The 25,529-nt window shown below is 37.2% G+C and overlaps 2 protein-coding genes across 5 annotated transcripts in view; one reads left to right on the top strand and one right to left on the bottom strand.

The window, feature by feature from the left end:
* Positions 1–523: 523 nt before the first annotated feature.
* LOC137253492 (cilia- and flagella-associated protein 45) lies at positions 524–2,516 on the bottom strand. The gene has a single exon (XM_067790489.1). The coding sequence runs from the start codon at positions 2,445–2,447 to the stop codon at positions 786–788; it is 1,662 nt and encodes a 553-aa protein (XP_067646590.1). The 5' UTR covers positions 2,448–2,516; the 3' UTR covers positions 524–785.
* Positions 2,517–6,581: 4,065 nt separating this feature from the next.
* The window catches only part of LOC137253793 (gram-negative bacteria-binding protein 1-like), a 36,516-nt gene continuing 17,568 nt past the window's right edge, over positions 6,582–25,529 (top strand). The window contains exons 1-4 of one of the 4 annotated variants that reach the window (XM_067791254.1): positions 6,582–6,832; positions 14,481–15,093; positions 23,308–23,477; positions 23,546–23,922. In XM_067791254.1, coding sequence (XP_067647355.1) covers positions 6,700–6,832; positions 14,481–15,093; positions 23,308–23,477; positions 23,546–23,922 — 1,293 coding nt within the window. In that variant the 5' untranslated portion in view covers positions 6,582–6,699. The remainder of the gene's footprint in view (positions 6,833–14,480; positions 15,094–23,307; positions 23,478–23,545; positions 23,923–25,529) is intronic. The other 3 variants (XM_067791256.1, XM_067791257.1, XM_067791255.1) reach the window with 3 other exon arrangements.

Here is a 25,529-nt window from a genome sequence, read left to right on the forward strand (position 1 = left end):
ACTATGCAAAAAGTCAGTGCTGTTCGTACTTGCTTAGTTTTTTTATTTTTTTTATAAAAATTTAAAATAATTATTTCGCTCGGAAAATATATATTTTTTATATATAAACTCAAAAAGTAATTAATAAAAGGCGATTTTTATAATCAAACGATCCCAAGAATAAAAATTAAGTAAACACGATTACATCTAATAGTGTATACGATAATAGTTGAAGCTCATTACAAAAATTTGTGAAGTAAACCATTTTAAAAAAGATGTTAAGGCCCAATTTTTCAATGCTGGGTTAAGCACTTGACCGGAATTTATTTCACAGATCATTGAAAGATTTGTGTTAATCAAAGTTTCACGAAGTGTTACCCAAACTTTGAGAAAAAGGTTTAACAAATCTCTTTATCGCTCAAATCAGGACCCGTATTACGTGCTACGATCCGTGATCGAAACTCGTTTTTTAAATCACAATAGCTCTGAAATGGTGGATCGGAATAAATGGCATATGCGAACTAGCGGCAAATAGTACTCGTTAGATCCATAACTTATAATATTTTTAGAAATAGTTTGACAATTGCATAGTTATCGCTTGATTGAGATTGGTTTTCAGTCACTGATCGTAACACGTAATACAGGCCCAGTTTTCTCAAGTCCTGATTAAACTAAGATTAGCTTATTTAACTGTGAGAAAATGGTCCTAGCGCGTATGTCGTATTCGTATTGTTGGCGCACAAAACTAGCCCTCAAATATATTAAATCATTATTATTATGTTAAGTCTAAAATATTAAAATTTTAATCATTTGTTTTTGGACGGCAGCGCTTTTGGACCCCTTATCTTTACCAACTGCATTTCCACTTCTTTGACATACCGCTCGGGTAGGCAAGCATCACGCATGGCAGCCAATTTAGCATTAATAACAGTTTGTATATTGCGATCACGTTGCCGTTCACCTTCACGCCAATCTAAAGCTTGTGCACGATCCAAATCCAACAAGCGACGCCGCTCAAATTCTTTATCATTCATTTGCTTTATTATAGCCTGACGATAGCATTGATTCTGTTTTTCACGTTGTGCTTCGCGCTGTTTTTGTTTTTCCTCTTCCAATTTAACTTGTGACATCAATGTATCAAAGTCCTGTTCGGCGCGTGCGATTTGTAGCGCTTGCCTATGTTTAGTATCACGCAGTTGACGCTCGCGCGCCTCAGCCAAATCCTGCTCAATTTGCTTCTTACGTAGAGCGGCCTCTTTCTCTTTGCGCCTATATTCACGTTCTATACGCTCCTGTTCGCGCATATAATTCAACTCTTCGCTTGCCGACTTCGCCTCCGATACCTTTTGGGCTAATATATAAATACGTTGGCGTTTACTTTCAGCGGCCTCAATTGCCAACTTCTTTTCCATTGCCAATTCACGTTCCTTCTTTTGCTTTTCACGAATGTAGGCCGCCACACGCATATCCGCTTCACGTTCTTGCTCACAAAGCATTTTCTTGAAGAGTGCTGCCATTTCGGCAATTCTATTTAGCTCTTCACGGAATTTTAATTTTCGTTCACGTTGCAATTTCGCCTGACGTTCGTCCTCTTCACGTATCAATTCGTTGGCTTTGCGTATGCGTTTGGCCTCCTCTTCTAAGCGTTCGGCTTCGAGAAAGCGTAAATTCTCACGTTCACTCAATTGATTACGTATTTCACAGGCATACTTTAGTTTTTCTGCTTTCTTACGCTCCTCGTTGGCGTCCTCTTTTTTGAGCGCACTCGTTGCACCCTCTAATACCATACGATCTATGCGTATCTCTTCATCCCGCAAATCACGTTGGAAGTCCTCCTTCTCTTGTATTTGTGCATCACGTACTGTTTGGCATTTAGCGTTCAATATAATGCGATTGACGCGTCGCACCTCCTCCTCTTGTTCGTGCTTGGCAAGGAATGCACGCTCTAGCACTTTAACCTTTTCGCCAGCTCCGAAGAGATCTTCTTTTACAGCGTTCTCTTCCAAAGCTTTTTGACGAGCATCATCAATTTTCTTAAAACGTAAACGTAGCTCTTCAGTTTCCTTTTCCATACGATTTCTTTCCTCTTCCTGCCTCTTTAGATCTGCGAGGCGTTCTTCTAATGTAGGCACTTTGGACGCAACTTTTAAACGTTCCAATTCTTTTACCGTCAACATCGCTTGATTTCTAGTCTTTCCCGATTTTCTGCCTGTCGCATGTTTGGTCAACGTTTGTGGTGCATAACCCATTACCTTAAGGAACTCGGTACATTCTTTGGTCATCTTTTTCCTACTTTGTTCAGCTATGTCCGCTTTCAAAGATGCATTCAGCTCCGCGGTGGTGCCTACTGCAACATTTGTGCTGCTACTTTGTGAGCGGTGTGTGGTGGCAGTTTTTGCACGCTTCTTCCCAGCATTTTCCAGGTGGTCTCGCACGAGACGCAAGTTCGAGGCCGTGAAACAAGGCATGAGTGGTTGTAACTAAATATATTTATGTGCTTGGTATTGTAGTATTGATATGTATATATATATGCGTATAACTTCCTTTAGTTTATATAATAAAATAATAATTAAAATAAAAATTCTTTCAAAGGAAAAATTTTGAAAGTTATTGAAGTGTATGACTTGTTTTGAAAACCGAAATATCCACTCGTTTGGTTATGTCGCTTTGAATCAACGATTATTTTCATAAACAGGAAGTCGTCATAGAGATGTGAGCGTTGCGCATGCCAACGATAATCGATTTAATATTACATTTATTTTCAGCTTCATGCTAAACTAAAATTCTGTGCTTCTGTGTTTTTTCCCTTCTCCTATTCCTCGTATTCTAGATGAAAATTCCTTGTGAGTTTTTTCACTTCTCACTTTCCTCCTATTCTGAACAATGTTCGAAAAAGCGGAAACCGGTTATGGGAGAAAAGTAGGTTATGAGGGGAAGGGAGATTTCTCTGCCATTTCATAGTTTTTTCACTTGTTAAATTAAAAAGAATGCATCAAAATAGTTAAAGGAAATTGGTTCTTTTAAGAAAGCTTAGTTATTTGTAAAAATTTGTGCTAAAATATGTATGTATATACATTCTACCACAATCTTCTCACAGTTACAACAACAAAAACCACAATATTCTTTATTTTAAGTCGAAAAGTATATAATAAGCAAGGGAAGAGCTCTTGGTATATTTGATGCAACCATCCAGAAATTCAGCAAGGATTTTTTAAGAAGGCGATCTTCTTCTTCTTATGCTCCTCTGTTGATGTTGCTTTGGCACCATCTCATTACTCATTTCAGTGAATACCACATGCAATGCAATACTGTGCATTATTTATATTTTATTTCTTAATTTCAAACAAATTCAATTTTTTCTATTTTTTAAACAAAATGAGAAATGCGGAACGAAATTTCAATTGACAAAACAGCTGACTTCGAAAATTCGAAATTCCTATTCCCCAATTATTGTTCTCCCTAGGAGAAAAGAATTGGAGGAATTTTTCCGTGGGAATAAAAAAATCCGCGAGAACAAAATTCCGAGAGAATATTTAGAATTGTGCTGTTTGTGATGGCAGGTAGCTAAGTTTGTTTATTGTTACTTTAGGTATGCCCTTTGAGCCCCAAACAAACAAAGAAGTAGCAGCAAACAAAGGAGGACGCTGATTGCAGTTTTCTGCCCTTTCCATAGCAAAAGAACTAGCAAACGAAAAAGAATTTAAAAAGATGTTCTCTTAAGCCAATGAGAGGTGTTTTTTTTAGGACGATTTGCTAAATGCGCTCAAAATATGCTTTAGTCGAGCAATGCGCTTAGCTTCACTCCTTCAGAACTGATTTCAAGCCGGTTCAAAGGATGGTTCCCACACCCGGTGGCCGTTACTTCCCCTCTAAGTAGTTTGCTGAAATCAGACCAAACCGACTGCTTTACCTGCACCAATTTAAGATTGTCCTGCTGGGTTCTCACTAGACGATACACCCGAACAAATAACTGCTTACAGACCAATATGGGCACATCTTCCAAAGCTCTACTATGAGATCCCACAATACATAAAATAGTCGTTTAAACGGGCGGTATATTTGCAATACGTAAATACTTTCATCTGCTCGGCGAGCACCTTAATCAGTGCTCAAGTACAACGAAATTTGATTCACACTGAGTCCGATTCGATACAGTTCCTGTAAAACTCTTATCTTACGATACTAAACCCAAACTTAACTAACGTGTGTTCCGCATTTGAAATGTTCCCGCCGGAATCACAAATAACAGTTAAAAAAGAGTTATTCAATGACCACTCTTTAAATAACTGCCAAATGCGAGTGCTGCTGGTTTCACTTTCTCGCAATGAACCACCATTTTGGTAGCGAAATAAAGGGTGACCATTCTCTGAGTGACCATTGTGAGCGAGATAAAACCGATTACTGGAAAAATATATATCATGCTCTGTTAAGCGTTTTCGATGAATTTCCGGTTACCGGTTACCAGAATACGTATCATTAAAATAGGTGGAGTCCGTAGGAATCAAGCCTGAGTAGAGGTCATGTGACCTAGACTGGCGTGCACTTTCGGTGTTGTTATCAAACTCTTTTCGAATCAATTTTTCTAGTACTATTGGAATACTAAGCTTGAGCGATGCCTGGGAGAAGTCCGACTGGGGAATCATGTTAACACTTTCGTAAATGTTTTTCCACTTTTTGACCCAGTAGGAACCTTGCCTTACTGCTTCCTCTGCTACAACGTGGGGAGTCTGTTTGGAATCAAACTTAAACAGCGTGAAATATAAAGCATGTGTGTACGCAAAGTATGTATGAATAGGGAGCATAAACCTGATTCTAGGTGTATCATATAATTTGGTGGGACTGCTTAATAGTACTGGCAGAAATCTCGTTCGTCTCTTAGCTCTTTCTCCCATACTATATGCCTAACAATACAAAGTTCGAAGAACCGACAGGAGACTCCACTATAATTTTTTGTGCGCTTATTTAATGTTTGTTACGATTTGGCAAGGACTTCGGGTTTGTAATGATTTCGCCCGACATATGCTCTGGTAGAGGCTGAATTTTACTGCGAAGCTTTTCACGGTGAATTTGCACTGGAAAAGTTCCCAGCTACTGTCCACCTTTCGGCTATGCCCACCTCTGCTATGGAAAAAATTTCTTTGATATATTTTAATTTTTTAAATTATATGCCTCTCTTATACCTATAGGGCTATCATCGCAGGCTGATCCGGCCCAAAAAGGTTTTCTTATCGGCACCCACCTAGGGAAAACGATTTATGTTCCCTTGGTGCTATCAATTGTCGCCAGTTAATGCAGCAGAGATGCGACTGGTGTGATTTTTTGGTATTAAAACTAAGTTCTCTCCTAATTAATATCATTAGCAGTGCACGGACTTTACCACTTTATTGGTATATCTACCAACTTTTTAGCCCATTTTCATTTTCTACCACTTCTACCACCAAAGCCCAAAAATCTACGAACATTTGCCTTTGTAAGGAAATTAAGAAACGATTGAATTTCGAAGACGAAAAGTTACACCTTTTGGAAAATTTTGATGAAAAAAATATTAATTCTAGTCAAATGACAATGATTGTTCCCTTACTTAAAGCTTTTCCATTTCACAAGACTTCTATAGAAATTCTTAACAACGAATGGCGATCATTAATGTTATATGATAGGGAAATATTAGAAATAATAATAATAATAAAAGAAAATATGAGTGAATAAATGTGCTCCTTAGCAATATTACCTCACAGTAGTGCAGCCGCAGAAAGGTAAAAATTTCAAGCATTTCCAATCAAATATTAATAAAAGGGTATTGTATCGGACGGACTTTATTTCAGCCTCCAATTAAATTAATAAGATTTTATAAAAAATTTTACTTTGTAGAAGGTGATTTTGTTCCTTGTATTTTGTTCCTTGTACATATGGCACTAGATTTTTCTTTTGTTTTTTCTGACAATTTTTTTTTTTGTTGAAAATTCGGTTTTTATTTTGAAAAATTTGTGCGCAATTTCAAACAAGAAATAAATTTGTTTATGAAAATATTTTCCTGTGATATTTTCATCAGTTTTTTATGAATAATTTTGAACGAAAATAAAAAAAGTTTTAAGTAAACGATAACATGCCAAAGTCGGTTATTTTGTGGCAGAAAAATACTGGTACATTGGAAAACTGTTGTTGTAATGAGACGTATCGGTAAAGTTTCCTCAGTATTTCAGGCTCAAAATACAGGAAAAAAGCAAGTATGATATAGGCATATGCTATGATATACAAATTTACATGAATTTTTTTTGTTTTGTTTACATTTTTTTTAAGTTTTATTTCCGCGAAATGTGATTTATTTGTTTTACAATAAAATATGAATTGTTTTTTGCACAAATATAAAATGTAGCTATTGTTTTCTCGAAAAAAAAAATAAAAATCTACCAACTTCTACCACTATGTATTTTAATTTTTCGTCTACTTTTTAAAGGTCCGTGCACTGATCATTAGATTGCGCTCACAATGTTTCTCATTACCAGTTTTAACATAACACGTGCATCTGCTTTTGATCTTACCTCTCAAGTTTTGATTAAGAACAGATCACTGCTGTTGCTAAAATCAAATCTAAAATCAGTTTACTGCAATCACTTGATGGTAACAGTGCGGCAATATTTCTTGCTCTTGTGAGTTCTAAGTGTTTTATTTTGCATTCTTTTTAGCAGCCTTTCATACATACATAAATACGCACAAGAAAAGATGATGCGCTATTCCATTCTGAGTTTATTTTTGGCATGGCTCAATTATTATGGCTACCAAACCGTGATGTGCTATAAAATACCACAAGTCAAACTCGAGTTATTAGAGAATGGGTTTCGCGTCTCGATACCGCGTGAGTACAAAAAAAAAAAAAAAAACTTTTATCTTAAGTGCCGTGTCGATAAATGGGTTTTTTTGTTTATTGTGATGGGGGAAGAACCTTGCGGTGATGGATTATGCCAACAATAACTATCTTTCTTAATTGAAAATATCTTTAATATTGTAATCTTCTTGAAAATGCTTTTGGTATAAGCTTGCGTACAAGGCATCGAACCGATTTAAAACAATATTTTTGAACAATTCTTTTTTATACTCAGTTGAGCAGAGCTCACAGAGTATATTAACTTTGATTGGATAACGGTTGGTTGTACAGGTATAAAGGAATCGAGATAGATATAGACTTCCATATTTCAAAATCATCAGTATCGGAAAAAAATTCGATTGAGCCATGTCCGTCCGTCCGTCCGTCCGTCCGTCCGTCTGTCCGTTAACACGATAACTTGAGTAAATTTTGAGGTATCTTGATGAAATTTGGTATGTAGGTTCCTGGGCACTCATCTCAGATCGCTATTTAAAATGAACGATATCGGACTATAAACACGCCCACTTTTTCGATATCGAAAATTTCGAAAAATCGAAAAAGTGCGATAATTCCTTACCAAATACGGATAAAGCGATGAAACTTTGTAGGTGAGTTGAACTTATGACGCCGAATAGAAAACTAGTAAAATTTTGGACAATGGGCGTGGCACCGCCCACTTTTAAAAGAAGGTAATTTAGAAGTTTTGCAAGCTGTAATTTGGCAGTCGTTGAAGATATCATGATGAAATTTGGCAGGAACGTTACACTTATTACTATATGCCTGTTTAATAAAAATTAGCAAAATCGGAGAACGACCACGCCCACTTTTAAATTTTTTTTTTTTTTAATTCAAATTTTAAAAAAAAAGTTAATATCTTTACAGTATATAAGTAAATTAAGTCAACATTCAACTCCAGTAATGATATGGTGCAACAAAATACAAAAATAAAAGAAAATTTCAAAATGGGCGTGGCTCCGCCCTTTTTCATTTAATTTGTCTAGGATACTTTTAATGCCATAAGTCGAACAAAAATTTACCAATCCTTGTGAAATTTGGTAGAGGCTTAGATTATAGGACGATTACTGTTTTCTGTGAAAAAGGGCGAAATCGGTTGAAACCACGCCCAGTTTTTATACACAGTCGTCCGTCTGTCCTTCCGCTCGGCCGTTAACACGATAACTTGAGCAAAAATCGATATATCTTTACTAAACTCAGTTGACGTACTTATCTGAACTCACTTTGTATTGGTGTAAAAAATGGCCGAAATCCGACTATGACCACGCCCACTTTTTCGATATCGAAAATTACGAAAAATGAAAAAAATGCCATAATTATATACCAAATACGAAAAAAGGGATGAAACATGGTAATTGTATTGGTCTATTGACGCAAAATATAACTTTAGAAAAAAACTTGGTAAAATGGGTGTGACACCTACCATATTAAGTAGAAGAAAATGAAAAAGTTTTGCAGGGCGAAATCAAAAGCCCTTGGAATCTTGGAAGGAATACTGTTCGTGGTATTACATATATAAATAAATTAGCGGTACCCGACAGATAATGTTCTGGATCACCCTGGTCCACATTTTGGTCGATATCTCGAAAACTCCTTCACATATACAACTAAGGGCCACTCCCTTTTAAAACCCTCATTAATACCTTTAATTTGATACCAATATCGTACAAACACATTCTAGAGTCACCCCTGGTCCACGTTTATGGCGATATCTCGAAAAGGCGTCCACATATAGAACTAAGGCCCACTCCTTTTTAAAATACTCATTGACACCTTTCATTTGATACCCATATCGTACAAACAAATTCTAGAGTCACCCCTGGTCCACGTTTATGGCGATATCTCGAAAAGGCATCCACCTATAGAACTAAGGCCCACGCCCTTTTAAAATACTCATTAACACCTTTCATTTGATACCCATATAGTACAAACAAATTCTAGAGTCACCCCTGGTCCACTTTTATGGCGATATCTCGAAAGGGCGTCCACATATAGAACTAAGGCCCACTCCTTTTTAAAATACTCATTAACACCTTTCATTTGATACCCATATCGTACAAACAAATTCTAGAGTCACCCCTGGTCCACCTTTATGGCGATATCTCGAAAGGCGTCCACCTATAGAACTAAGGCCCACACCCTTTTAAAATACACATTAACACCTTTCATTTGATACCCATATTATACAAACGCATTCTAGAGTCATCCCTGGTCCACCTTTATGGCGATATCTCGAAAAGGCGTCCACCTATAGAACTAAGGCCCACGCCCTTTTAAAATACTCATTAACACCTTTCATTTGATACCCATATTATACAAACGCATTCTAGAGTCACCCCTGGTCCACTTTTATAACGATATTCCGAAAAGGCGTCCACCTATATAACTAAGGCCCACTCCCTTTTAAAACACTTATTAACACCTTTCGTTTGATACCCATATTGTACAAACGCATTCTAGAAGCAACCCTGGTCCACTTTTATAGCGATATTCCGAAAAGGCGTCCACCTATAGAACTAAGGCCCACTCCCTTTCAAAATACTCATTAACACCTTTCATTTGATACCCATATAGTACAAACAAATTCTAGAGTCACCCCTGGTCCACCTTTATGGCGATATTTCGAAAAGGCGTCCACCTATAGAACTAAGGACCACGCCCTTTTAAAATACTCATTAACACCTTTCACTTGATACCCATATCGTACAAACAAATTCTAGAGTCACCCCTGGTCCACCTTTATGGCGATATCTCGAAAAGGCGTCCACCTATAGAACTAAGGCCCACGCCCTTTTAAAATACACATTAACACCTTTCATTTGATACGCATATTATACAAACGCATTCTAGAGTCACCCCTGGTCCACCTTTATGGCGATATCTCGAAAAGGCGTCCACCTATAGAACTAAGGCGCACGCCCTTTTAAAATACTCATTAACACCTTTCATTTGATACCCATATCGTACAAACAAATTCCAGAGTCACCCCTGGTCCACCTTTATGGCGATATCTCGAAACGGCATCCATCTATAGAACTTAGGCCCACGCCCTTTTAAAATACTCATTAATACCTTTCATTTGATACCCATATCGTACAAAATAAATTCTAGAGCCACCCCTGGTCCACGTTTATGGCGATATCTCGAAAAGGCGTCCACCTATAGAACTTAGGCCCACTCCCTTTTAAAATTATCATTACCACATTTCATTTGATACCCATATCGTACAAACAAATTCTAGAGTCAGGCCTGGTCCACCTTTATGGCGATATCCCTAAATGGCGTCCATCTATAGAACTATGGTCCACTTCCTCTTAAAATACTCTTTAATACCTTCCATTTGATACACATGTCATACAAACACATTCCAGGGTTACCCTAGGTTCTTTTTACAACATGGTGATTTTCCCTTACTTTGTCTCCACAGCTCTCAACTGAGTATGTAATGTTCGGTTACACCCGAACTTAGCCTTCCTTACTTGTTAATTTTATAAATTTATGCATCGTTAATTTCTATTATGTATTTATCCATTCAGTTTATTGTTATTTAACATTAAAACATGCTTAAACTACTTTTGTGTAGAAATATTTCATAATTGCAGCTGTTTTTCCTTGAAATCACTTGCAGCCATATCAATAACCCTTAACTTACTAGCGTATCGCACACCGCAATCTAAAGAGAGCTAAGTCAAAAATCTGAATACTTGAAATTTGTCATACCACAGAGTTTCCCAATTAAATAATACACTACACGCTTAAAAATGTGTCTCTAAATCTGACATTTTTTCGAACAAACTAAATTTGGTTTAAATTTTCAAGCCCAGATGCTCTAGATCAGGGTCTTGTCCTCTCTTTACTAACAAAATATTCCTACGAACAAATTTTTGAGATGCCTTTTTTATTCCCATAGAAAAAGTTCCACCTCTAGAGTGTAATCTCTAATTGGAAGCACAAAATAAAATAGAAACTTGAAAATTTGATGAAATTAGGGATGGGAAAGAGGTAAATACCCAAATGGGAAATACCCGGTAAATTGGTTATATATGGTAAAAATGGGTAAATACCCAAATATTTAGCCAAAAGAAGGCTAAAAATTATCTTTTGGAAAATATGGGAAACAAACACACTAATTCAATCCAAAATGTACCCAATTTGTCCTATATTGCTGGGTAGTTATCTATTACGCTATCGGTTGAATTAGTTTTAATCTGTAATCTAGCATTTTTCAAAAATATTTAGCCAATAATGCATGCCGTTGCAAAAATTTAAGTTTGCCCAGTCAACATTTTAAGTCAAAAAAGAGTCGGAAAAATATCTAAATTGCAGCGTTTACAGTCGGGTATGTGCTCATTTGGGAGGCCGAAACCAATGTATTTCCCTTCTTGCAATGGTCGTGCTATATGAGCCTATTAACGTATATCATTTGAGCCTAAATAAGAGTCCGACATAATAAACTCTGATTATCTGACACATATATGGCCTATTTATAAGGCATCGTCAGCGCTTATTGGGGTCATATATAGTTCGACACACCTGGACAGAGCGTGGCAGCTTTGCGGTCACATTAGAAATGTCGAGAAGCGTCCATGAGCGGAAAAACGTCGTTGCTTATACAAAAAAATAATAGCAATGGTAATGAAATTCATTTTGTATGAAAATGAAAATTGTCGTAACAAAGTTTCAAAATTTGTTCCAAACTCGCTGTGACGTACATAAATAGTTGATAAATGATAATTTTTGCATGCTAGGTTAGGAGCTTTTAGGTCGTTAAATAAAAGGCAGAAATTAAATTTTCTCTTACCCTCCTATGCGTTTTCGCTTTTTCCTACATTGCCTACTTATTTTGGACTCGTTTCGGATTCTTAAATTATGAGCGCAGTGAGCATGTTTGAGGGGTAGCTTTGTTTGCGTAAATATGTGTATTCATTCTCTTACAGAAAAATATCAGCTTCAAAAATGCTATCACCTTAGAGCCTTTTATGACTCCAATTTGATGAAATTATGAACAAACGAAAAATATTAAAATCAGTAAACTATGCAGCTCCGGAATAAAAACTCAGAAATTTTTCTGCGACAATTTATTCTAAATAAATAATTAATTCAAATAATACTTTTTACATTTCTATCTTATCCTCACGGGAGTTTTATCACAACAAATCTCTCCCCTGTTTTCCGCTGCGAATTTATGTCAAAAATTCTTCCTAAAAGCCCTGAAGTAGTGTCATTAAAAGACTCAAAATTAGCAGTATATGACGCCAATAAGGCTCATATATGATATCGGAAGGAGGCCTGTATAAGACTTATGTTAGAGGAAAAATATGAGCATATAGCATTAGCTTCAGGCTCCTAAATGAGTTCATAACGAGTGCAAACGATCCAAAGTTTGGACTCCTTTCAGACTAATTGTTTACTCCGAATGTTTGCTGGGTTGTTTGTTTAAAATCGAAACTAAAATTTTTTAATTTCAAATGACGTATAAATTTAATTGCTGAATTGTAATTCCAAGCAGCCTCGATTCAAATGATTTTTAAATACCCAAAAAAAGATACAAAAAAGGAATATTCCGGGTATTTTCCTGGTATTTACCCATAAAAATGGTAAATACTTGATAGAATCCCAACTCTGCGCACAAGTTATTTGGTTTTTTTTTCGACTTTTGAAAACTTTCATTATTCTAGATACGTTATTAACGCAGAAACTGAACGGGCGGCAAATTTTTCGCGAACATAATGATTTTTTCACTTGATCGCTGTTTAGATCTTCTAAGTATGTGATTTGTAGTACCTACACATTTATTTCAAATTCTTGATAACACATTTTTTGCATCTAAAAGTTTTTATACCCAAAGCATAAATGCACTTAAGGCTCAACTAAATTACGCTTGAACTTATTGTGCAGTTTTTCAGAAACTCTACTTCCACGTCTTAACTTTAGACGTCATTAATAAAGTCGTGTCTCAGGAGACCGGCTTGCTACTTGGTTTCATTGGAAACCGTTTTGACGTGGCAGGCCGCAAGCCAAGCACAGAACGCATAAACCGGAGTTGGATTTTAGTCGCATAGGCATACCTACCGCGGGTATAGTGTAAGCCCCCATAACAGGACGAAAAGAAGCTGCTTGTATTATGCTACATATGTCTGAATTTAAGTTCCTTGCAAAAATAATCAGGCTCTGCCCAGTGACGTTGAGCAACACCAACAGCGCCGTAAGGATAGGGAAGAGCCTCTTCGAGCCATTCGAAACCAAACGAGGCTTAAGACAAGGCGACTCCATTTTGTGCGATTTCCTTAACAAAATGCTGGAGAAGATAATTCTAGCAGCAAAAATAAACTGTGATGGTATAATCTATTATAAGAGCGTACAATTACTGGAGTATGCTGATAATATTGATATTATTGGCCTGAACAAACGCGCTGTATTAGATAAAGCGGCAAAAAAAATTGGTCTTGCGGTATATGAGTACGAGATGAAGTACTTTCTGTCATCCAAGAAATAATAGACGTATTCGCGCCTGTACAGCCACGTCACTGTTGGCGGATATAAATTCGAGACTATGAAGGATTTCGTCTATTTGGGAACCAGCATTAACAGCAAAAACAAGGAGGATGGAGATCTCCACTGAATCGGGGAGGCAGGTTGAGAAAGACTTGAACTCCCTTGGTGCTTCCAGTTGGCGTCAGTTATCGCGAAACAGCTATAGCTGGTATGCCTTGTTACGAAACGGTCAAAATCGCGTAGGCAGTGATGATGATAGCTTTTGTCTCGAATGGCTTCCTAAAACTTGACTTTGTCATTTAACCTTATATTTATGCCCGAATATCGGGTGGTATTTGATTCTATATTTTGTATTTTTTGCTGAAGACTAGTCCGAGGGTTTTCCGGTCATACCAAGACATACATACCATTTTATCTCATCTTCCTTAAAGAGCAGAGGTTTTGAGAGAACTTTCCCGGTATAATAACCAAAGTGTAGTGCGCAACAGCTATTAATTTACCTCCATTAATATTCGGAAGAGTTGGTTAACAGTCACCATCCAAACTATTGGCGATAAAACCCCTCCCCGAGTGGTTTCATCTACTTACCAGCCATGAATCCATCTAGCCCTGTGGAGGTCTAGCTCTGCGCTAAACCTCTAAAGAGTTTAAGCTCGAAGATATCCTCTGTGTGCTATGCTGTTTTTGACTTGTCCGATACATGGATGGAGCCTACCTACAGCTAGTATACCTCCTCTGAACAGCATCTGTTGAAGGAAGTGAGTTTTTGCTTTTCATGTTTAAGTTTTAGGCTTTTTATGATAGAGATATACAATGCAGTATTAACCAATCCCTACCGAGCGGAGATCTGGTATTGTCTGCACTTTTCTGAGTGATCTAAACTGTTTAGTATTCGCTGTCACCAAAATCGGAACAGGAAAATTTTGTATGATGCCCTAAGGGCATAATTTTTTTCATAGCCCATTTGGGATCTTAAATTAGTCGATAACCTTCGCGCCAGTGATTAATTCCTATTTCAAGTGCGCAAAAAGGTTAAATTTGAGTGAACAAAGTCATAGTGCTCTTATGCAAATACATTGGATGTAAAAAAATATATCTTCATACTACTTTACCACTATTACTTATATAGATGAGTCTGGAGTCGAAAATGTGGCTTTCAATATAAATAGAAATCGACCATTCAAAGCCTTTGAACCGGGAGAATTCTCAGATCGAATACGTACTCCAGCAAGTGATAACCGTTGGTCTTACGAAAGCCGACGTCGTCTGCAAGATGATGATGTGATTTATATATGGACCGATGTACAACATTATAAAATGAGATATCGAAGTATGTCGCCACCAATCAAAGTTAGGGAAGCTTTAAATGGAGGGTCAATTGATGAACTTAATGAGAATAATCCAACATACGACAACAACGATACAACAACCACTACCATGGAATCGTTTGAAATAGATCCAAGATATGATAATTGTGAAGAATCAGTGACTATCATGAGTAATCGTTTGGTACAATGTAAAGGTCAACTAATATTCGAAGATAATTTCGATGGTACTGCATTGGATATGTCACGTTGGCGGTATGAAGTACGTCTTCCGCTTGATACCGCTGATGCGGAATTTGTTTTATATGATACAAATGCAGAACTTTCAAATGGTTTGCTAAAAATTGAGCCACATCTATGGGGTAATGATAGACCCGATGCGGATATACGTAGGGGAGAGCTAAATTTGGGCGCTAGGTGAGTATTATAAAAATAAGTAAATACATACAAACACACGTACTTATCTGGGATGATCGCGGTCGTGAATGATCACACAATTTTTAAAGTTTCTTGTTGTTGTTGTTGTTTTTGTTGTTGTAGCGATAAGGACACTCCCCGAAGGCCTTGGGGAGAGTTATCGAGTTGATGGTCCTTTGCCGGATGCAGATCCGGTACGTTCCGGTACCAAGCTCGACCATCTCGGGAACGATTTGTTATGACCACATGCGACCTTCTGGGCCCTCCCACCCCCTAGATCTATGAGGAGTTCGGGGTCGCCAGAGCCTCGGCTGTTAATATAACAGGATTCGCCACGGATGAAATGAACTGCTTAAAGCTGTTTCTACTTTTGTGAAGACCAAAAAAAGAGCCTTAATTCTCTCTGATGTTGATGAGATTGGCTATGGGAAAATTTTCGTGCATGAGTGTTTAACCAAGCGAAACAGAGAGATAATGCACCACGCAACACAGCTGAAGCGCCAGGGTTCATTAGCTTCTGCTTTTAGCATTAGAGGCAGAGTATACGTGAGAGTGCAGAGAAAAACGGAGGCGAAGCTGGTGAAAAGCAGAGAAGATATAAATGCTCTTGTCAGCGAAGGCAAACAATGATGACGAATTTCTACAACGACGCAAGCATGGGATTAATATTTATGTTTATTACTACATTTACTTTTTTGTCTTTCTCTCTTTTTCAAATATGTATGTTTATCATTTGCAAATTCCTCTTTTCTTTATTACTTTCAATTCTACAAACCAAAGCCCATTACGCAGCGCTAAGTGCATTAATCCTAATGATCAGTGAAAATGAGTATCTGAGTACTGACAACGAATGTCTCAAGACCATTTTAACCCTTGTAAGCAACAGTCATGCAGGTTTGCAGCTTTGCCACATAAATGCACGCAGTCTTAATTTACAGAAACTTGATTACATGAACCAAATTTTGCAAAATACAAAAATTTACATACTTTGTGTGACTGAGACTTGGTTTAGAGAGGATATTGAGGGTGAATTTTATAAACTACACTCTTACACATTGGCACGGAATGATAGGAAAACCGGGGCAAGAGGTGGAGGTGTTGCCATATATTGTAAAACATCGCTGAGACATCAGGGTATCTTCAAATCCAACGAAAATGATCCTGTTGAGTACTTGATTATAGAAGTTAGTGATACATTAAAGAAGTGTTTAGTTGTGTGTGTGTACAACCCCAGTAAATTCCATAAGCTAGACAATTTTTTCCTAAAATTGTCTGAATTTATATGCAAATATGAACATATTTTGGTCTGTGGTGACTTTAACACAGACCTATTAAACAATGACTTGAGGTCAATGACATTAATGGATAATTTGTATTCCGCTGGCTTAGACGTTGTCAATAAATCTCCTACTAGATTTTCACCAAATTGCAAATTTAGCTTGCTAGACCTGATATGTACCTCGGACCGTTCCAGTGTACTTTATTTTGACCAGTTCTCAGTTGCGGGAATATCGGATCATGACATGTTGTTTATATCGTATGATATAGATTTTAATTGCAATACCGAAACACAATTTTATTATAGGGATTTTAAGTCAGTTAATATCTCTGAACTAATGTGCGAAGCTGATTCTTTACATTGGAACCGCGTATGGATGTTTTCAGATATTAACCAAAAACTCAGTTATTTCATGTTTCTTTTAAATTACCTATTTACTAAATATGTATCTCTAAAGGCGGTAAAGTCCCAAACAAATAAACAGCCGTGGTTCACAAAAGAGGTTCTGCTGGCTGTCAAAGGTCGTAGTAAGTCTTACAAAATTTGGAAGCAACATCCCACAAATGAAAACTGGCAATATTATCGTCTGGCCAGAAATCATGCTACACTCACATTAAGAAATTCTAAAAGACTTTTTTCAAACAAAGCTTGACACTAATTTACCAACCAAGAACTTGTGGAAAAATCTCAAATCAATAGGGATTGCATGTAAAAATGATTCGAAATGCGATTTGGACCCTGACTCCATCAATGACTTCTTTTTAGAGTCGAGTAGTTATATAAATAATCAAAATTTCAAACTTAATGAAAACGTGATGTACACACCAGATAATAACAAATTTCAATTTTTCGGAGTTACAGAGGATGATGTCATAAGAAGTATATTCTCAATAAAGTCCAATGCCGTTGGTGACGACGGTATAAGCCTTAGATTTGTAAAACTTATTGCAATCAACATTGTTTCAACGTTAACACATATTATTAACTTTTCGATAACGACTTCAACTTTTCCCGATGCTTGGAAGATAGCAAAAGTTATTCCTATTGCTAAAAAGCCATTGGCTGTTTTGCCAATGGATTTTAGGCCGATAAGCATATTACTAATATATATATTTCTAAAATCTGGGAAAAGTTAGTGGTGGCACAAATCACCGAATACCTCAATAAGAACAACCTTCACTCAGAATGCCAGTCTGGTTATAGAGCGAGCCATAGTTGTGCGACGGCTTTACTCAAGGTAACTGAAGACATCCGCCCTGCCTACGATAGGGGTGATTTGACTGTGATGTCACTTTTAGATTTTTCGAAAGCCTTTGACACAGTAGATCATTCCATTCTCTTAATGAAATTACGACACTACTTTGGATTCTCTTCTAGCGCTTCAAGATTGCTCGAAAACTATCTTACAAATCGTTGGCAGAAGGTAGTAGTTAAAAGTGGTTGCTCTGAGACGAAGTGCCTGTGCTCGGGGGTGCCTCAGGGATCTATACTTGGACCAGTTTTGTTCAGTATGTTCATTAACGATATTACTCATTGCTGTAAAAGTGTTTCAATACATCTATATGCTGATGATGCACAAATATATCTATCTCGCCCTATTGGCTTATCTGAAGATTTGGTTTGTAGGATGAACGAGGATCTCGGAAGCATCTCTTCGTGGTCGAGTGATAATAATTTAAATCTAAATGCGTCTAAAACAAAAGCTATTTGCATTTCGCACTCTCCGCAACTAGTAGAGAATTTGCCATCGGTTATACTACAGGATATTACCATTAAGTATGAGTCGGTCGTTAATAGTTTAGGGTTCAAACTAAATTCCAATTTTAACTGTGTTGATCATATTAACTACGTTTTATCAAAAATTTATTTTGTGTTAAGGAAATTGTGGTACACAGCTTCTTTCATTCCTCCAAATGTCAAATTAATGTTAGTCAGATCACTAATAGTTCCTTTCATTTCGTTGGGAAGGTTAGTGTTTGGTGATATAGACTGCAGGTCTAGAAATGAGCTACAACTTGCATTGAACAATTGTGCAAGATATATCTACTTGAAGCGTAAATTTGACCACATATCAGAGTTTTCGTTTAAAATACTTGATTGCAGTCTTACTACCTTCCTAAACTATCGCAATCTAATTTTCCTGAATAAATTAATTTATAAAAACAACCAGAATACCTATTCCGAAATTTATGCTTTGCTAGATCTGACAGAACCTGTAACCTCATCGTTCCACGCCATAAATATCTCTCATCATCAAAGACGTTCTTTGTCAGTACTATCAAAGTATGGAACTCATTACCTAATTTTATTAAAAATGAGCCCAATGCATCGCGCTTTAAATTGGCTTTGTCTAAATTTTTTGATATACGAAAAACACTATTCTAGCTATTTTCTCGAACCTACATTGTCTATTTCTGTTATTTCTTTTATATTAATATAAATATTGTTATACTCACATTATTATATTGTACACATATCCAAATATCGATTTACTTTAAGAGACAATAGTCTCACTTGTACAAATGTGTTAAATAAATTGAATTGAATTGAATTGAATTGAATAGGTGAGGTTGACTATTGGGTTTGGAGAAGCTATGTATTGCGCTGGCAACCTGAAAGGGCTGCGCTACACAAACCCCTTGAATCCGGTATTTTAGTCGCCTCTTACGACAGGAATATCTACCGCGGGTATATTCTAACCCCCTAACCCGCTGGGGGATTTAAAGCTTCTTAATCTGTTTAGCTGCTTAAGGCCACCTTTGATGATACAAAAGTTGAGTAGATAGAACAAAAGGGAGTGTCTTCTCGCTCTACGTGATGCCCTACGCTCACAAACTCATTGAGTTATGAGGTGTCTATCGTGGAAAGAACTTTTTTGGGAAACAGGGAATCCTTATACTAGCCTACGTCTGGTTCGCGGATGGATCAAAATTTGATAATGAAAAAGTTTGAGCTGGCATCTATGGCCAGAACAAGGGACATGATGGTATTGTGCTTTAGCTGCCTTCTATGGTCCTGAGCCCTTCTGTGAGCTCACAAGGGCACGCACTAGGGAAGCCATAAATAACTGGAGAAGCAGTTCAGGGGAAAGAAAAAAGTCACCCAAAGTCTCATAATAAAACCGAGGCACCTTCTCCACCAGCTCAGCGGGAATCTAACCCTTGCTCTGCCTCCTAGGCCGAAGCATTTTTAATCGAAATCCTCCTATATCTGTCAATAGTGGCGTGGCTGCCAAATCACGAATGGGACGATTCTTTTTATGATGATATCAAAAACTTCCGCTTATCCTCGTCACCGTAAAACGAACTTTTTTTCACGCCTTTAACCAGGCCAGAGATGGTAAAATTTTTTGCGCTTATGCTACGATCACTAGTATAAATATCTTGGGACTTCTACAGGATTTGGCGTATCGTGAAAATCTAGTCAGTGGTTTTTTTATTTGGTCTAAAGCCGCGGCTATGTCCGACCGATGCAACATAGCATTGACCAGACTGATTTCGGGGTAAATGGTATGTTTTGCAGGATCACGGTCCCTCTGGACCCCAGAGATAGTTGGGCTCGTTTGACCATGCATTTAACTAACTCTTCATCTCCGCATTTTTATACTCAGTTGAGCAGAGCTCACAGAGTATATTAAGTTTGATTGGATAACGGTTGGTTGTACATATATAAAGGAATCGAGATAGATATAGACTTCCATATATCAAAATAATCAGGATCGAAAAAAAATTTGATTGAGCCATGTCCGTCCGTCCGTCCGTTAACACGATAACTTGAGTAAATTTTGAGGTATCTTGATGAAATTTGGTACGTAGGTTCCTGAGCACTCATCTCAGATCGCTATTTAAAATGAACGATATCGGACTATAACCACGCCCACTTTTTCGATATCGAAAATTTCTAAAAACCGAAAAAGTGCGATAATTCATTACAAAAGACAGCTAAAGCGACGAAACTTGGTAGATGAGTTGAACTTATGACGCAGAATAGAAAATTAGTAAAATTTTGGACAATGGGCGTGGCACCGCCCACTTTTAAAAGAAGGTAATTTAGAAGTTCTGCAAGCTGTAATTTGGCAGTCGTTGAAGATATCATGATGAAATTTCGCAGGAACGTTACACCTATTACTATATGTACGCTCAATAAAAATTAGCAAAACCGGAGAAGGACCACGCCCACTTTTAAAAAAAAATTTTTTTGAAAGTAAAATTTAAAAAAAAATTTAATATCTTTACAGTATATAAGTAAATTATGTCAACATTCAACTCCAGTAATGATATGGTGCAACAAAATACAAAAATAAAAGAAAATTTCAAAATGGGCGTGGCTCCGCCCTTTTTCATTTAATTTGTCTAGGATACTTTTAACGCCATAAGTCGAACAAAAATTAACCAATCCTTTTGAAATTTGGTAGGGCATAGATTTTATGACGTTAACTGTTTTCTGTGAAAATGGGCGAAATCGGTTGATGCCACGCCCAGTTTTTATACACAGTCGTCCGTCTGTCCTTCCGCATGGCCGTTAACACTATAACTTGAGCAAAAATCGACATATCTTTAATGAACTTAGTTCACGTGCTTACTTGGTATGAAAAACGAACGAAATCCGACTATCACCACGCCCACTTTTTCGATATCGAAAATTACGAAAAATGAAAAAAATGCCATATTTCTATACCAAATACGAAAAAAGGGATGAAACATGGTAAGGTAATTGGATTGTTTTATTCACGCGAAATATAACTTTAGAAAAAACTTTATAAAATGGTTGTAACACCTACCATATTAAGTAGAAGAAAATGAAAAAGTTTTGCAGGGCGAAATAAAAAACCTTAAAATCTTGGCAGGTATTACATATATAAATAAATTAGCGGTATCCAACAGATGATGTTCTGGGTCACCCTGGTGCACATTTTGGTCGATTTCTGGAAAACGCCTTCACACCACTCCCTTTTAAAACTCTCATTAATACCTTTAATTTGATACCCATATCGTACAAACTCATTCTAGAGTCACCCCTGGTCCACCTTTATGGCGATATCTCGAAAAGGCGGCCACCTATAGAACTAAACCCCCCGCCCTTTTAAAATACTCATTAACACCTTTCATTTGATACCCATATCGTACAAACAAAGTTTAGAGTCGCCCCTGGTTCACCTTTATTGCGATACCTCGAAAAGGCGTCCACCTATAGAACTAAGCCCCACTCCCTTTTAAAATACTCATTAACTCCTTTCGTTTGACCCACCTTTATGGCGATATCTCGAAACGGCGTCCACCTATGGAACTATGTATTACTCCCTTTTAAAATACTCATTAACACCTTTATTTTGATACTCATATTGTACAAACAAATTCTAGGGCCACCCCTGCTCTACCTTTATGGCGATATCTCGAAACGGCGTCCACCTATGGAACTAAGGATTACTCCCTTTTAAAATACTCATTAACACCTTTCTTTTGATACCCATATTATACAAACAAATTCTAGGGTCACCCCTGGTCCACCTTTATGCCGATATCTCGAAAATGCGACCACCTATACAACAACCACCACTCCCTTTTAAAACCCTCATTAATACCTTTAATTTGATACCCATATCGTACAAACACATTCTAGAGTCACCCCTGGTCCACCTTTATGGCGATATTTCGAAACGGCGTCCACCTATAGAACTAAGGCCCACTCCCTTTTAAAATACTCATTAACACCTTTCGTTTGATGCCCATATTGTACAAACAAATTCTAGGGTCACCCCTGGTCCACCTTTATGGCGATATCTCGAAACGGCGTCCACCTATGGAACTAACGATTACTCACTTTTAAAATACTCATTAACACCTTTCTTTTGATACCCATATTGTACAAAGAAATTCTAGGGTCACCCCTGGTCCACCTTTATGGCGATATCTCGAAACGGCGTCCACCTATGGAACTAAGGATTACTCCCTTTTAAAATACTCATTACACCTTTCATTTGATACCCATATCGTACAAACGCATTCTAGAGTCACCCCTGGCCCACCTTTATGGCGATATCTCGAAAAGACGACCACCTATACAACAACCACCACTCCCTTTTAAAATACTCATTAACACCATTCGTTTGATGCCCATATTCTACAAACAAATTCTAGGGTCACCCCTGGTCCACCTTTGTGGCGATATCTCGAAACGGCGTCCACCTATGGAACTAAGGATTACTCCCTTTTAAAATACTCATTAACACCTTTCATTTGATACCCATAACGTACAAACGCATTCTAGAGTCAACCCTGATCCACCTTTATGGCTATATCCCTAAATGGCGTCCACCTATAGAACTATGGCCCACTCCCTCATAAAATACTCTTTAATGCCTTTCATTTGATACACATGTCATACGAACACATTCCAGGGTTTCCCTCGGTTCATTTTCCTACATGGTTATTTCCGCTTATGTTGTCACCAGAGCTCTCAACTGAGTATGTAATGTTCGGTTACACCCGAACTTAACCTTCCTTACTTGTTTTTATTTGGATCAGATTTTTGCTCTTTCCCTTCGTTATAACCGCTAACTGGAATTTACTTTTCTTTCTTCGGGGTTGAGGTATCATAACTCAAGCGGGAGCTATGCGTCGGTTACAAGGTCGCTGGAGAACACTTCAGCTAGCTAACAGAGCTCTATAAATGATAACGTCTAGCTGGAATGTGCTAATTGGTCACACAATACCTTAAAGCTGTCGTGTGGAAGGTATGTGTGAATGCTTGCCAGTTACTGTGGTCTCCCACACGCTCACTTTGAATAAAGCTTATCCTCCATTGCTAGAAAATGCCTGGATATAAAATAACGTTTAAAGCCTACCATTTCACATTCGACTTTTCATTCAGAACTGTGACAATTCGATCCCAGAAGGTATATCCTCAGCATATATTTTGTAAGCACTATTTTACAGATGTACCGCTTATCAGAATTCTGAAATGGAATGCCAGCGCCATCCCTTCGGTCGAGTAGTGCTGCCTCCAGTGGTCACAGCACGTATCAATACCAAACATGCTTTCAGCTTCAAATATGGGCGCATAGAGGTGCGAGCCAAGCTTCCAAAAGGCGATTGGTTATTCCCACGTAAGGAGTCAAAAAACGATTACAAATTCTTAAACATAACTTCTTATTTAATTTTCTTCCGCATAAAGTTCTGCTGCTTGAACCTTTGGTAAATTATTATGGTCAACATCCTTATGCCTCGGGTCAAATGCGCGTCGCATTCCAACGTAGCAACGTAAATCTCGAAACAAATAATGGCGCTAATATCGGTGGACGTGTAATACATGGTGGCGCCGTACTTCGTCTAGAATCAAGATATCGTGATATATTTATGGTGAATACCAATCGGGATGCACATTTTGGTGACACATTTCATACTTACTCACTTACATGGAGTGAGCGTAGTTTGAGCTTGGATGTAGATAATAAAAATTACGGTATTGTAAATGGTGGGTTCGCACAAGATGCCGATGGGAATAGTAATGCTTGGGAGACTGGAAGTTTTATGGCACCATTCGATCAAGAGGTCAGTTATGTGTTTTTATACTCAGCGTGCTTTGCACACAGAGTATATTAACTTTGATTGGATAACGGTTGGTTGTACAGGTATAAAGGAATCGAGATAGATATAGACTTCCATATATCAAAATCATCAGTATCGAAAAAAAAATTTGATTGAGCCAAGTCCGTCCGTCCGTCTGTCCTTTAACACGATAACTTGAGTAAATATTGAGATATATTCACCAAATTTGGTACACGAGCTTATCTGGACCGAGAATAGATTGGTATTGAAAATGAGCGAAATCGGATGATAATGATAACATTTTGGAAAACACAAAAACCTGATTATTTAGTTAATAATACACCTAGAATGTTGAAATTTGACATGTGGACTGATATTGAGACTCCTGATACAAATTTGAAATATTTTTTAAAATGGGCGTGGCACCGCCCACTTGTGATAAAATCAATTTTACAAATATTATGAATCATAAATCAAAAATCGTTAAACCTATCGTAACAAAATTCGGCAGAGAGGCTGCCTTTATTACTAGGAATGCTTTGAAGAAAAATTTACGAAATCGGTTAAGGACCACGCCTACTTTTATAAATATGAATAAAATAAGCTATATCTTTGCAAAAAAGAGCTTTATATCAATGGTATTTCATTTCCCAAGTGGATTTATAACAATAAATAGGAAAAACTTCAAATTTAAAAAAATGGGCGTGGTACCGCCCCTTTTATGACTAAGAAATTTTCTATATTTCCGGAACCATAGCTCAAATAAAAATGAACGGATCGTAATAAAATTGGGTACACAATTTTTTCCTATAGCAGAAAATATTTCTAGTAAAAATGGACGGGATCGGGTAAAGACCACGGTAACTTAGATATAAAACAAATTTAAAAAGGGCGTAGACTAGAATAATAAGCTATAACTTAGAAAAAATAGTTTTGAATCAATGATCACTTCCAAGTTTTATTGTAAGAAGAAATTGGGAGAAATTTTTTTTAAAGAGACTATGCCACGTGTTATGCAGAAAAGTAATTTATCTGAAATGAAATGTACAATTGAAGCTCACGCTGAGTATATAAAGTTCCGTTACACCCGAACTTAGACACCCTTACTTGTTTACTTTGTATTTTAGTTTATTTGTGTGTAGGTGAAGTTTTGATTATCTGCGGAAACGAGCATTACTCTGAATGAGGGTATCATAGATAGACGCTTTAATACGCATAATTAAGCAAAATGTTACAAGGCGATAACTGTCAGAGAGCTCTTGTTTACAATTGACACAGGCCGGCAAAATAAAAAAAATGCTAGAGCCAGAAATCAGCTAATACTAGATTTTTATTTTTAATTTGGTTTTCGAGATATTCTTGCATAAAGTTTCGAAAATCCCTTTTTTGGCTGCGTTCAATGCGTAGTTTTGCAACGAAACCCAATTTTCATTAAAAATCTACATTTGGAAACGCAATAATTTCCCTCCTAAACCCTTTTTACATTTTTTCAGAAATTTAATACACCATTTTCAGTTTTAGTTCAAAAAGTTGCAACTGAGGCTGAGAAAGTCAATTTAAGTTCAGAATTTTCGATTTAAGCTCAGAAATTGCAATTGAATTTCAGAAAG

The sequence above is a fragment of the Eurosta solidaginis genome, chromosome 5 (assembly GCF_040869045.1).
Source record: "Eurosta solidaginis isolate ZX-2024a chromosome 5, ASM4086904v1, whole genome shotgun sequence".
NCBI lineage: Eukaryota > Metazoa > Arthropoda > Insecta > Diptera > Tephritidae > Eurosta > Eurosta solidaginis.

What these genes read in the sequence shown, in the direction of transcription:
- LOC137253492 (XM_067790489.1), bottom strand. Translation starts at nt 2,447, where the DNA reads ATGCCTTGTTTCACGGCCTCGAACTTGCGTCTCGTGCGAGACCACCTG.